This window comes from Heteronotia binoei, chromosome 18 (genome assembly GCF_032191835.1).
Source record: "Heteronotia binoei isolate CCM8104 ecotype False Entrance Well chromosome 18, APGP_CSIRO_Hbin_v1, whole genome shotgun sequence".
Classification (NCBI taxonomy): domain Eukaryota; kingdom Metazoa; phylum Chordata; class Lepidosauria; order Squamata; family Gekkonidae; genus Heteronotia; species Heteronotia binoei.
Genome location: NC_083240.1, coordinates 19,320,003 through 19,332,814, shown reverse-complemented (window position 1 = coordinate 19,332,814; position 12,812 = coordinate 19,320,003). Strand labels below are relative to the sequence as shown.

The following is a 12,812-nucleotide window of genomic DNA, read 5'->3' as shown; positions in this document are numbered from 1 at the left end:
CGAACAAGGAAGGAAGGAAAACGGATGGGGGGAAGGAGAGGTGGAGAGAAAGCAACTTTAACTTTAAATGCATTCTCCAATCTGCTCACCTACTTGGTTTGGAGAAGTGATTTAAAGAGAAAAATACTTTCTCCAAGCCAGCCGACAGGGCAGTGGGGGCTTCAAGAGCCAAACAATAGATGTGAAAGAGCTATAGTTTGGCCACCCCTGGTAAAGACCCACAAATGAGTCATCCTTTGGCTTACAGAGGGTCGCATCGACACCAATTTCTTTTCCTTGGTGGTGTTTGGATTTCTTTTTCTAGATATGGAGAGGGGAGGCTAAAGGGCCGATCCGAAAGAGGTCAGAGTTCCTTTCTCTTACGCAGAACGTATTTTGGAGGGTGCAGCTTTTTTACCCCTGCCTCTTCCAAAAAATGGTTATCTTATATAGGAGCACGCGCACCCCATTTCCCCTTTCATTTGGTCATTCAGAAACTAGGAGAGATATAGGCATGTAAAGTAGAAATGCAAGGTGAAATTTACACTGTGCATTGGGGTTAAGGGAGGGGGAGGATTGCGCACCCGAAAAGGTTAACTAGGCCACAGAAATGGACCAAAGGAAGAGCTGAGGCAGCCTAAGGTAGCATCCAGCTTTCAAAACCACAGTCACCGAAGCTCTGTGAACAAAGAGCTCTTCTGAATCTGGAGAAAGGGGTGCTAGGAGGAGAAAAGTCATCTGTTTCCAGGAGTTGGTAGGTAGACAGCATCTTGAATTGCTTCCCCTTCTGGGCTTCTCCTGCGCAGAGCAATTTCAAGTCACAACCGCTGCGCTGCTGACTCAGAAGCAGGAATATCAGCAGCTACTCTTGTAGAAAAAAAAGACAGCGGACATGCCTCTGAATCGCTCTGCTTCCATTCCGAGGCCTCTCCTCTTTGCCAGAGGCAGTCCTTGGAAAAGGACTGCATTGCTTCCCCAGTGCCTCTACCCAGCAGAGGGTCACTTCCTCCTCTGCTACTGCCGCAGTCTTGCTGAACTCTGGTAGATCGGCTTAGCCAATCCAGACAGGCTGTGGGGAGCCTGCGCTGGTGGCAACACAGACCGCAGCCCTCTTTTTCACAACATCTTTCTTTTTCAACCAGGTTGAGTTCCTGCCTTATGATGAGAGGCCTCTTCCAGCTATTCGCAAGCAGCAGGAGGAAGGGTACGCCACCTTTGAACCTGAGGCGAACGAGGAAGATCCCGGCGACACACCGAGAAGCGGCATCACCGGCGAGCCAGAACCCTTGACAGAGAAAGCACTGCGGGAGGCCGGGCCAGCCATTGAAGTGTTTGGGGAAGCCTTGGTAAAGACACAGGAGTTTTAGCTCAGTGGCTAGGGCATGCTTCTTACAGTTTGTTGTTTTTGAGATATTTCCCTGTGTTCCCCCTTTCTGTTACTTTAGAGTATTATCTTACAGACAGGAGGCGTGAGCTTTGAGCTCCCACGTACCCACTTTAGAGCTCTCTGGTGACAGTGCAGAGAGAAGCTTCTGCCAGAACCATGGGGACTAAGCGATACGTGTTTGCCTTCTTTTGGCCTGTGTTCAGCCCCCAAACGTTTCCATTTGGCAGGTTGCTGGGGCCTATTCCAAAACCTGGTCCTACCGCGAAGACGCATTGCTTGCCATATACAAGAAGATGATGGAGATGCCCACCAGTACGCCGAAGGAGGATCTAAAGAATTTGCTCAGGGCTGCCATCTTCCTTGTAGTGAGAGCCATCAAAGACATCGTCTCCTCAGTGAGTAAGAGTGTGTGTGGAGGCGGTACAGTTCTACACTGGCTTTTTACATCCCCCATGAAAGCACTCCCCTCCTAAGCCTTGTAATTTTAAAACAATATATTAAAATGTTATGGCAAATATTCATAATACAACCATGAACACAAAAGGAGTACCAAAACATCAGACAATAAAAAAGCATAAAAATCATTTGCACTGGGATCAGAAACTCAAAATACAACAGAGTCAGCCCAGTGAAATCGTTGGAGGTGAACCTGTGGGGGTAAGAGTACAAAACTCTATTAGGTGAGCATCTAAAACATATAGTGAGAGATTTGGCCACAACCCTGACCAACAAAAGGAATCTCAGCAGAGAGTCAGATGAAAGGATGTAATCAGAAGTGAATCCAAGTATGGGGATTTGTGTTTGAGGGAAGGAGATCTCATTCTGCTATGAAGGTTAGAATTGGAGACCAAGCAGTAACAAATTTGTTTGTAGACTTTTTCTGATCCAAAATGAGTGTAATCGGTCAAGGTAGAGATCTTGTTCGTGATAAATTGATCCCATATCTTGTCTTGCCAGGCAGTTATAGTGGGAGGCAAGGAGGATTTCCAGATTGAACTAAACCTGTATTTTATATACCAGTCTGTGGGCATCTAGCCGTGACATAATGTGTGTTTCCCCAGCACACACACACATTTTCCATTCCCAATTCCCACCAATAAAAACCTGTCTTCCCCTTATCTACAAATCCTTCCTTCTCTTTCTCCATTCTAAACTTGTCTTTCACTTTGACAGTTTTGTGTATTCCAAACCTAGGACTCCCTGGACTGTCTTGTATCTTTTTTCTCCCATTCCCTGCCCCCAAATGCCTCCATATTTCTTTCTGACATGCATCCTTTCATGATCTAAGTTTTTGTTTATTTGGAGATCCTTGTTCTAGGATGGAATTCTAGCAGGAGCTCCTTTGCATATTAGGCCACCCCCCCACCCCCGATGTAGCCAATCCTCCAAGAATTTACAAAGCTCTTTTTTGTAAGCTCTTGGAGGATTGACTACCTCAGGGCAGGGGGTGGGCTGGCCTAATATGCAAAGGAGCTCCTGCTAAAATTCCACCCCTGCTTGTTCTGATTTCTTTCTACTGACCTGGTGAGCAAAGTATATTATTTTGGATAATTGCAGTCTTCCTTAATAGTGTTGTGTGTTTATGTGTGTGTGTTTAATGGTAGGTTTTTCAGGCTTCCTTGAAGCTGCTGAAAATGATCATCACTCAGTACATCCCCAAGCATAAACTCGGGAAGCAGGAGACAACTCACTGCGTGGAGAAGGTGCTCCCCAGCCTACTTTCCAGGACTGGAGACTCCTCGTCTCGTCTTCGTGTTGCTGCTGCCAACTTCATCCAGGTAAGTTGGTCTGCAGAGGCTCCAATGCTGGATTGGATGCTGTTTCTAAGAAAGAAATTTGGAGACAGGCTGGGGAAACCTCAGAAGGTGCTGTTCCCCAGCGCTGCAGGGAAACAGGGAAAAACCCCACTTCCCAGAAGCATTGAACCTGCAGCAGATAACCTGTTTAGGGTAGTGGTTAAGTGCGTGGACTCTTATCTGGGAGAACCAGGTTTGATTCCCCACTCCTCCACTTGCAGCTGCTGGAATGGCCTTGGGTCAGCCATAGCTCTTGCAGGAGTTGTCCTTGAAAGGGCAGCTTCTGGGAGAGCTCTCTCAGCCCCACCCACCTCGCAGGGTGTCTCTTGTGGGGGAAGAAGATAAAAGGGATTGTAAGCCGCTCTGAGACTGATTCAGAGAGAAGGGCAGGGTATAAATCAGCAGTCATCTTCTTGAAATGACCATAGAAAAGGTAAAGGTAGTCCCGTGTGCAGGCACCAGTCACTTCCGACTGTGGGGTAACATCACATCATGACATTTTCTTGGCAGACTTTTATGGGGTGGTTTGCCATTGCCTTCCCCAGTCATCTACACTTTGCCCCCAGCAAGCTTGGTACTAGTTTTACCAACCTCAGAAGGATGGGATGCTGAGTAAGCCTTGATCAGGCTAGGGCTACCTGAACCCAGCTTCCACCTGGATCAGACTCAGGTTGTGAGCAGAGCTTGGACTGCAATGCTGCAGCTTACCGCTCTGCACCACGGGGCTCTCTAATGACCATAGAGAGGTGGCTTTATTTGAAGTTTATCTTATCTGTCCATATCTCGAGAGTTGAACTGAGGGATGTATAGAATTAAAGCGCAAGTAGGATTTATGCTTGTATGTCCACCAGATCAAAATTGAAGGATTTGGGGGTGGGGGGAACTAAGATAAACACAGGTTAAAGTCTTTGAAACTTCCTTAGCTGTGCACTGTGAAAGATCTGGCACTGGCTTATTGAAATGAACCCTATTGGCATTGTTCCATTCGATTTATAAGATGTTTATATGAGACATTTATGAACGTTGCAAACTGCTCAGAAGTCCAAGCACTATTCACCTGCGAAGCTTAGGGGCAGAAAAGCAGGTGGAGGAAAAGGGTGCAGAGTAGATGTGATGAGGCAGAATGTTTGGCCTGTTGTACTTCTGTGTGGAAATATGAAACTTGTGTGATAGCAAATAACCCGCGGCGCCGAGTGGTAAAGCTGCAGTACTGCAGTCGGAGTCCTCTGCTCATGACCTGAGTTCAATCCCAGCGGAAGCTGGTTCAGGTAGCCAGCTCCAGGTTGACTCAGCCTTCCATCCTTCCGAGGTCGGTAAAATGAGTACCCAGCTTGCTGGGGAAAAGTGTAGATGACTGCGGAAGGCAATGGCAAACCACCCTGCAAAAAGTCTGCCGTGAAAACGTTGTGAAAGCAACGTCACCCCAGAGTCAAAAACGACTGGTGCTTGCACAGGAAACTACCTTTACCTTTATATTAGAATAGTGAATAGCATATGTGGTGTAAGTGCATACGTCAGGGTGGGAAAGAATCTATGCAAATTCACAGGTGCACCTGTGTCTCCATGAATTTGGTCTGAGCCCCCTTTGCACTCCTTCCTGAATTCCCATTTACAACCTAGTGACAGATTTTCCTCATCTCCCTGACTGGTGCCCATTAACATGCTTGTCTGCACAATGGGGAAAGGCCGAAACTCGTAACACATGGATCCCCCCTGCCATAGACTGGTGGATTAATGGGATGGTGCAAAACTAGAGAGGAGGGGTGGGATGCAATCTACTGATCAGGTCTCAGCCGAAAACTTCAGCAACGGAGCATCCTTATCTTTTAAGTAAATATGTTTGTGTGCAATGTTGAGAGCCAGTTTGGTGTAGTGGTTAAGTGTGCGGACTCTTATCTGGGAGAACCGGGTTTGATTCCCCACTCCTCCACTTGCACCTGCAGGAATGGCCTTGGGTCAGCCATAGCCCTGGCAGAGGTTGTCCTTGAAAGGGCAGCTGCTGTGAGAGCTCTCTCCAGCCCCACCCACCTCACAGGGTGTCTGTTGTGGGGGAGGAAGGGAAAGGAGATTGTGAGCCGCTCTGAGACTCTTCGGAGTGGAGGGCAGGATATAAATCCAGTATCTTCTTCTTCTTCATTTCCCTCCAAAGAAGCTCAGAGGATTTAAAATCTAGTACAGATTAAAGCAGTGTGTGAAAATAAAAGCTTCAAGGCTTGATCGCTGATAGACGGTTGAGGTTTGGATGAGCATTTTCTTGGGACAGAAGCCTTAACTGCTTGCTCGTTTTGTTCCCTGCTTCAGGAAGTGGCACTCTGCACTGAAGTGAAGCCTCTTCAGATTATACCTGCTCAGCTGGTGCAGCCGCTGAAGTCCAATTCCCCTACGCATCTGGCGATGAGCCAGGTGGACTTAGTGGAACGCTTGCTTAGAGATCTTGGAACGGATAACACTGGCTTTACCGTCGATAATGTCATGAGGGTAGGGATCTGAGCTGCTGTGGCTTATTTATCCAGCCAGGGGATTTGGGCCAAATAGCAGTGCTTCTCCTGCAAAATGAATGAAGCATGCTCACATTTGGATTATTTCAGTTTAAGATTGAGTGACTTAAAATTGCTCCTGAAAAATACTCTTCTGCAGCTGGCCTTTAGGAGAATTGTTCCATAATGCCGGTCACACTCCAGCATCTCACCAAATATGATTACTCTTGTAGAAGAACATGGGATCATTTTCCCACATTTGAAATGTGTAGGACTGCAGAAATCAGGCACTTGCTCCTGAAAAGTTTCCCACAGATCCACCTATGAACATATGAAGCTGCCTTATACTGAATCAGACTCTTGGTCCATCGAAGTCAGTATCGTCTACTCAGACTGGCAGCGGCTCTCCAGGGTCTCAAGCTGATGTTTTTCACGCCTATTTGCCTGGTCCCTTTTTAGTTGGAGATGCCGGGGATTGAACCTGGGACCTTCTGCTTACCAAGCAGATGCTCTACCACTAAGCCACCGTCCCTCCCCAAATTTTGTATATATATTGTGTTGGAGAATGACTCTGACCCTTTTCTCTCTTGCCTGTTTCTTATTTGTAAAAAAAAAAAATCCCACACTAGTAAAAGAAAACCACATTCCAAACTGCTTTTTCCTCTGGTGGGAGAAAAACGCAAGTAGTTTTTTAAAGTTTTTCCTCCAGTAGTGGTATAAGCAGCTCTGGGGTAGTGTTTTTTTCCTGGTGAAAAAAACAGCATAGGGGAAGGGTCAAAGGTTAGCCTTCAGAGAAGCAAGTTGGACTGACAGATTTGCAAAAATAAGCTGATCTAAATAAACATGGAAGGAATTGTAACATGTTGCTGAGCCCACAGGGTATGTTCAAAGAAACATGGGAATCCCCGATGCAAGCGCAGCCTTCTTAGAAACAGCCTCTCTTGACTGCCTATTCTTAGAGGGACAGGATGAATGTGCCAGTCTTAGTAGCTATAGTAGGGAGTTCCTCACCTGTTGAGTAAACCCAGCATTGCAGTTCGCACACCTGCATGTATGGAAGTTGAACCTCATCAGCTTTCAGTCTTGCCTGTCTCTCACCCATTCTTTCTATGCACGTCTTAAAGCTGCATGTGTATTTTATATGCTCACATATTCATCCTTAACTCTAAAAACAAAATGATATATATTTTTTAAAAGTTACGTGGCTGTTCTGGAGATAAGATGAGAGATGGCATCGATGTGACCAGCACAAGCCCGTAGAGACCCTCCACAGACTGTTTCTCTGACACATATTCTGATTTGTTTTCCAGCGCTTGTTCTCAGATGAGAAAAAGCGTGTGTCTTTTAAACTACTTCTGTAACTTCAGAAATCTTACGTCTTTCTTACTCCCATAGTTTGCAACAGCAACTCTGGAGCACCGGGTGTACGAAGTCCGAGAAACAGCCATCCGGATCATCTTAGACATGTACCGGCAGCACCAAGCCATCGTCCTGGATTACCTTCCTCCCGACGATGCCAACACCCGCAAGAACGTTCTCTACAAGACACTGTTTGACGGGTTTGCAAAAATAGATGGCAGGCTCTCAGAGGGTGAAGTAAAGGTAAACAGGAGGGGCTTTGACGATCATGTCCGGTGGTTCTTTTTGAGACTGTGCTGACTGCTGCAGGATGGCAAGCTGTAACAAACCAGCGCCCATGATCAGGACTGCTAGGAAGTTGTGCATAGGCCTCTCCCCTCCCCCATATACACGAAAAGCCTATGCAGGTGTTTCAGGTTATACAGGTGGGATTGCACTTTCCCAGGATTGTACTTTACATTGTACTTAGAATCCCTCACATGTCTGTTCCAACCTGCATACTCCAAACTTCTTTATTTGTTATCCCTTCTGCAGTAAAATTCAAGATACTCCATTACTGTTCTAAGTGCTTTTTTAACCACGCGTCTTAGTTTTGGTTTTAATTGTTATGAATTCTTTGAATATGTTTTTAGAATGTTTTATTTTAGCTAGTGGCTGCCCTCATTGGGCAGAAAGGCAGCGTACAAATTTTGTAAATAAAAAAGTGGTACTAAAGGGGGGGGGAGGGAGTTTCCTGGCAGCTGTCCCACCCGGACGCAAACCAGACCCCAGATCTACTTATCTTCAACAGAGCGGCTGTATCACACACCTTCCAACCAAACCCCTGTTGGGGTAGATTTCATACCTAGGACTTGTGTAAATGTGATAGACTGATGTAGACGGTTGAGGAGTCACAGTTCAGATCTTCCTGCCCTGTGCAGCCTCCACCCTCATTGAAGTTCCCTTCTCTCAGGCAGAAGAAGTGATGCGAGTCATAGAATCCCGGAGTTGGGAGGGACCAGGCAGGCCATCTAGTCCAACCCCCTGCTCAGTGCAGGATCAGCCTAGAGCATCCCTGACCAGTGTTTGTCCAGCTGCTGCTTAAAGGCTGCCAGGGAGGGGGAGCTCACCACCTCCCTAGGGAGCTGACTTTGCATGTGCCCAGGCTTGCCCAGTTGACAAGCTGTGAGCGTTTAGAAACCCTGTCTCTATGCCAGACATCTTCTGGAGTACTGTTACCTGGAACAGGGAGAAGTAAGTTCTGCAGGTGGCTGTGGTTCCAAAGGCTGCCCTGCCTTCAACTCTGTGTTGTCTTGTTAGGCACAGAAAAAAGTGGCTGCGGAACAATCAGAGAAACAAAAGAAAGAAGAAATCAGAGCTTTGCAAGGTCAGCTGGCAGCATTGAAGGAGATGCAACACGACACTCCCAAGGTATATTGACTGTGGCCACTGCTCCAACACACTTCGATTGCTTTGTCCTTGTAAGACAGAGGACAGCTAGAGGCTGTAGATAGAACTGTTTTTGAGAGAAGTAACAGTGGTTTGAGCTCATCTGGTCACACAGGTTTTGGAGCAATTTAGATAGCTGTTAAACCTGTTTGACCAGACACTGTAGTGGGACCCAAAAGAAAAATGAGCTTGCTCTGTGATGCCCTTATACGTCTTTTGGTCTCTTTAGCATAGAGACCTAACTGTGTGGTATGTTTTTCCTGGGTGTGTCCCTCATGGCAGGTCACAGATATGTTCTGAGAATGCTGTGTTTTCCCAGTGTGCAGGGACCTGATTCAGATCAGAGAGCCAGTTTGGTGTAGTTGTTAAGTGTGTGGACTCTTATCTGGGAGAACCGAGTTTGATTCCCCACTCCTCCACTTGCACCTGCTGGAATGGCCTTGGGTTAGCCATAGCTATCGCAGGAGTTGTCCTTGAAGGGGCAGCTGCTATAAGAGCCCTCTCAGCCCAACCCACCTCACAGGGTGCCTGTTGTGGGGGGAGAAGATATAGGAGATTGTAAGCCGCTCTGAGTCTCTGATTCAGAGAGAAGGGCGGGGTATAAATCTGCAGTCTTCTTCATCATCAGAACTACAGCATGCAAGACAAAGGGGCTTGGAACCACCCACAGCTCCCAGCGCTGTTTTCCCAACCTAAAACTAACCCAGGAGCTTGCTGTTTATTCCATAGAGGAAACTGATAAGGAAATGGACGTGTCACCCTGTCGGTACCTGTGTAGCACCCAACATGTAAAGGGGGGCTCCCTTGGGCTGTTCAGTGCAGAGTGGTGAGTTCTGAGCCTCTTTCTCATTCACAAAGGCCTTGATGTGACTGAAGCCCCCACGCACTAGAGAAGCACGGGGTTCCTGAACCACATCTGTGATCTGTCCTGGGAGAAAAGTGACCTGCAGTTAGGCCCTCAAGTTTAGTCAGATGAAGACAAAGGTGCACTGCAGTGCTTGGAGGTTTGTTTAGGGTTTTTAGTGCATGTTTGCCTGCTGCTGGAATTCAGAAGCCAACCTTGCGCCCGTGCACCATCAAGTCCGAGATCTTCAGCTTTGAAATAGGATCCAGCTCTTCTCATTCCCCAGGAGAACATCAGAGCTCTTACAAAGATTGTCAGCGGGGTGGGGGGGTGGGGAGGGGATGTCTTTAGAAGCATGTTTGCAGCTGAACAAGGCTTCATGAACTGAAATCAGGTCATCTTTCCCAGAACTATCAGTTTCATTGATTTTTAAACACGGCATGCTGTGAAAGCTCCAGCACTGCGTTCTTGTCGAAGCAGGGGTCAGCTGCACTGATCTCAGCTCTGATTGCCAATATATGGGCAGCAACAGCATCCCATGTAGGGGAAAAGAGACGCACCAGAGTTCTGCAGCACAGTCTGCGCTGGCAGGAATCTCAGCAGTGTCTCCATTACTCATGAAATCTTGAACCTTGATTGACTCCGTGGGCATTATTGACTGGACTGTTTTGCGGTTACACGAAGAATGCCTGTGCATCACGTTGGGAATAGAACAGACAAATGTTATGTCTCAGTTTTAGTCTTTCCTGGTTTAAATTTTTTTTTTTAAGTGTCTGTCATAAGTTTGGGGAAAGACTGAATTTCGAGGCTGTCCAAAAATGCCCAGCTTTCCCAGCCCTTCACGCCAAGATCCGCTGAACTGGAGATGTCAGTGGTTGAACGTGTAGCGCCAGTTTGGTGTAGTTGGTTGAATGTGCCAACTTTTATCTGGGAGAACCGCATTTGATTCCCCACTCCTCCACTTGCACCTGCTGGAATAGCCTTGGGTCAGCCATAGCTCTGGCAGAGGTTGTCCTTGAAAGGGCAGCTGCTGTGAGAGCCCTCTCAGCCCCACCCACCTCACAGGGTGTCTGTTGTGGGGGAGGAAGGGAAAGGAGATGGTGAGCCGCTCTGAGATTCAGAGTGAAGGGCAGGATATAAATCCAATATCATCATCATCATCACCATCATCATGTGCTCTCCCGCTGAACTGTAGCAGCTTGTATTGCTCAGCGAGGGTCACAGATTAGGGGACTTATTATATTTTGTGAATTTTTTTATTTTTCCTTAGGAAAAAGAGAATGATATCCCGAAGTCCAGTAACGAAGGTAGGTTTTTTTTAGTGTTCTTATCAGGCATAACAATATCTGTGAAGAGATGTAGAATAAACAGGGTGTTGTATTCCAGTTTTGTGCTCTAATAAGGGCGGGGGGAGGCTCCTAGATTCACACTGTGATTTTGGTGGCGGAGTGTGAATTCGGATCTGGGTTTCCTTAAGTCCACTTCAGCAGCCCGAATAGCCCAAGCTTGTTGGCACCCGAAAGCTAAACAGGGTCAGCCGTGTTTCGTACTCAAGTGGGAGACCACCAAGGACATCCTGGGTTGCTGTGCAGAGGAAGGTGATGGCAAATGACCTCTGCTCATCTCTTGCCTTGAAAATCACATAAGGGAGCTGCAGCTTGGCCTCACTTAATTATCTGTTATTGCTCTGACCTGGACAGCCCAGGCTAGGTGGATCTCATAAGCTAAGCCCTGTTTAGTACCTGGATAGGAGATTGCCAAGTAAGTCCAGGGTTGCTAAGCAGAGGCAGGCAGCAGTAAGTCACCTCCTCTGCTCACCTCTTGCCTTGAAAACGCATTGAGGGGCTACCATGAGCTAGTTGTAACTCGATGGCATTTAATGTAATTAGATTTCATGCTCATGTAATAGAATTGTGTGGGGACCCCAAGGATCATGTAGCCCAGCCTCCTATGGGACATTCTTGATTACAACATCCCTGACAAATGGACATCCAGCCTGTGCTTCAGAGCCCCTCCCAAACTTGTATTGCTACCCAGCTAGCTATGCCTCCTATCCTGTACTTGTGCATTTGATTTCTGTTCTGGGAAAGTGAGAGATCCACAAGAAATGAAAGAATGCAAATATCGGTAAGTATCCAAAAATCATGCGGTTTCAGTTTGTTTCCTTTTTTTTTTTTTTAAAGAAGACTCTACCAAAAAAGTCCCCTTGCCTGTAACAGCAGAGATTCCGGATGATCATTCCTCAGTTGCAAATTACCTTGACAAGTAAGTGAAAGCAGCACTGATGGCAAAACGTAAGCACAAAAAGCAGGCAACTGAGTACGCCAAAACAGGGAAGGGAAAAGTGTACAGATCCGTAACTAATTCACAGGATAAAAATTCTGTGGTTTCTACACAAGAGATGCATGCCAGAAGAAACAAACATCAAGTAAAGCTTGCAGAAAACATGGCCATTTGCTGCTAGGGAGCCCAGTCCAAGATGGTCACTAGAATTCTCTTTAGAAAATAGCTTAAGTCAGCTCATAATACTGAATGATGCAGCATGTGTGGTGTACTGTGGGGGGGGTTCAAAGCCAAGCAAGTGAATTTTGACATCATCAGACTTCTTTAACATGACAAAATTCTACTAGGGGCTGAGGAATTCACAGTGGGCATCACCAGAAGCACTGTAGTAGAAGAAGCCAAAGCAGAAGAGAGGGTGTGCGCATGTGTGTGTGCTCATGCGCTAGATTGTTTATCGCAGAGGAATATTCCCCCAGGAGTCATTTATTTTTAAAGAAGCAAACACGTTATTTGAAAAAATGTACACATGACTATAAGAACCAAGCTACCTTCCCCTTAACTTATGCCTTGCCAGTTTTCTTTTTTTTCCCTATTCTTTTGGTTAAGGTACAAAGCACCAACTTAGACAAACTGGAAAGGAGTGCAGCCCTGCGGTGTGGTGGCAAACTGCCTGATACCCAGTGGTGCATAAATTCAGCTTTACTGGGCATAAACTGAAATGCAGCATGCCATGGCCTACTTTACTGCCGTTTAGCTTTAGACATTTCTTAATAGTATTCTGCCACAGTTGCAGAACTCAGTGGTACTGTTCCCCGGGTGATTCTTTTTGAACGTTCAGTTACAGGTAAGCAACCCCTTCTGCTTACTTCACAGGGATGTATATTTTGCATCAGAGAAAAGAAGTCAGAGGAGAAATACACCTTTTTTTTTTACTCCTTAAAGATGAAGCACATGAAAAAGAGATTGTCTCTTATATTCCTCCACCCAGTTTCATTTTACATAGGCCTGTGGATTAATGAAGTCCCAGTTCAATAAACCCAGAAATGAACAGCTAGCCTGGCAAGGTGGATTAGGTGAACTGGAGAAAAAAGTCACAAGTATCCTCTACGCATTTATGCATGTATCATTGATTTCACCAAAAAAATCACCGTTGGTGTGCATGCCTTGGTTTGTTTTGTTGTATTACTGTGTCCTCTTAGCTTTCTTCTCTTTTACATGCTCTAAAAAGATTTTTTTGCAAGTTTTCGTGGCACAGAAAC

At 46.4% G+C, this 12,812-nt stretch overlaps 1 protein-coding gene across 3 annotated transcripts in view; it reads left to right on the top strand.

Annotated features, from left to right (window-relative positions):
* The window catches only part of CEP104 (centrosomal protein 104), a 40,079-nt gene that overhangs the window by 17,461 nt on the left and 9,806 nt on the right, over nt 1-12,812 (top strand). For 2 of the 3 annotated variants that reach the window (XM_060259269.1, XM_060259270.1), the window contains exons 10-17: nt 1,122-1,325; nt 1,594-1,761; nt 2,971-3,148; nt 5,468-5,640; nt 7,035-7,241; nt 8,298-8,408; nt 10,541-10,577; nt 11,454-11,535. In XM_060259269.1, coding sequence (XP_060115252.1) covers nt 1,122-1,325; nt 1,594-1,761; nt 2,971-3,148; nt 5,468-5,640; nt 7,035-7,241; nt 8,298-8,408; nt 10,541-10,577; nt 11,454-11,535 — 1,160 coding nt within the window. Of the gene's footprint in view, nt 1-1,121; nt 1,326-1,593; nt 1,762-2,970; nt 3,149-5,463; nt 5,641-7,034; nt 7,242-8,297; nt 8,409-10,540; nt 10,578-11,453; nt 11,536-12,812 lie in introns of all 3 variants that reach the window. The other variant, XM_060259268.1, reaches the window with a different exon arrangement.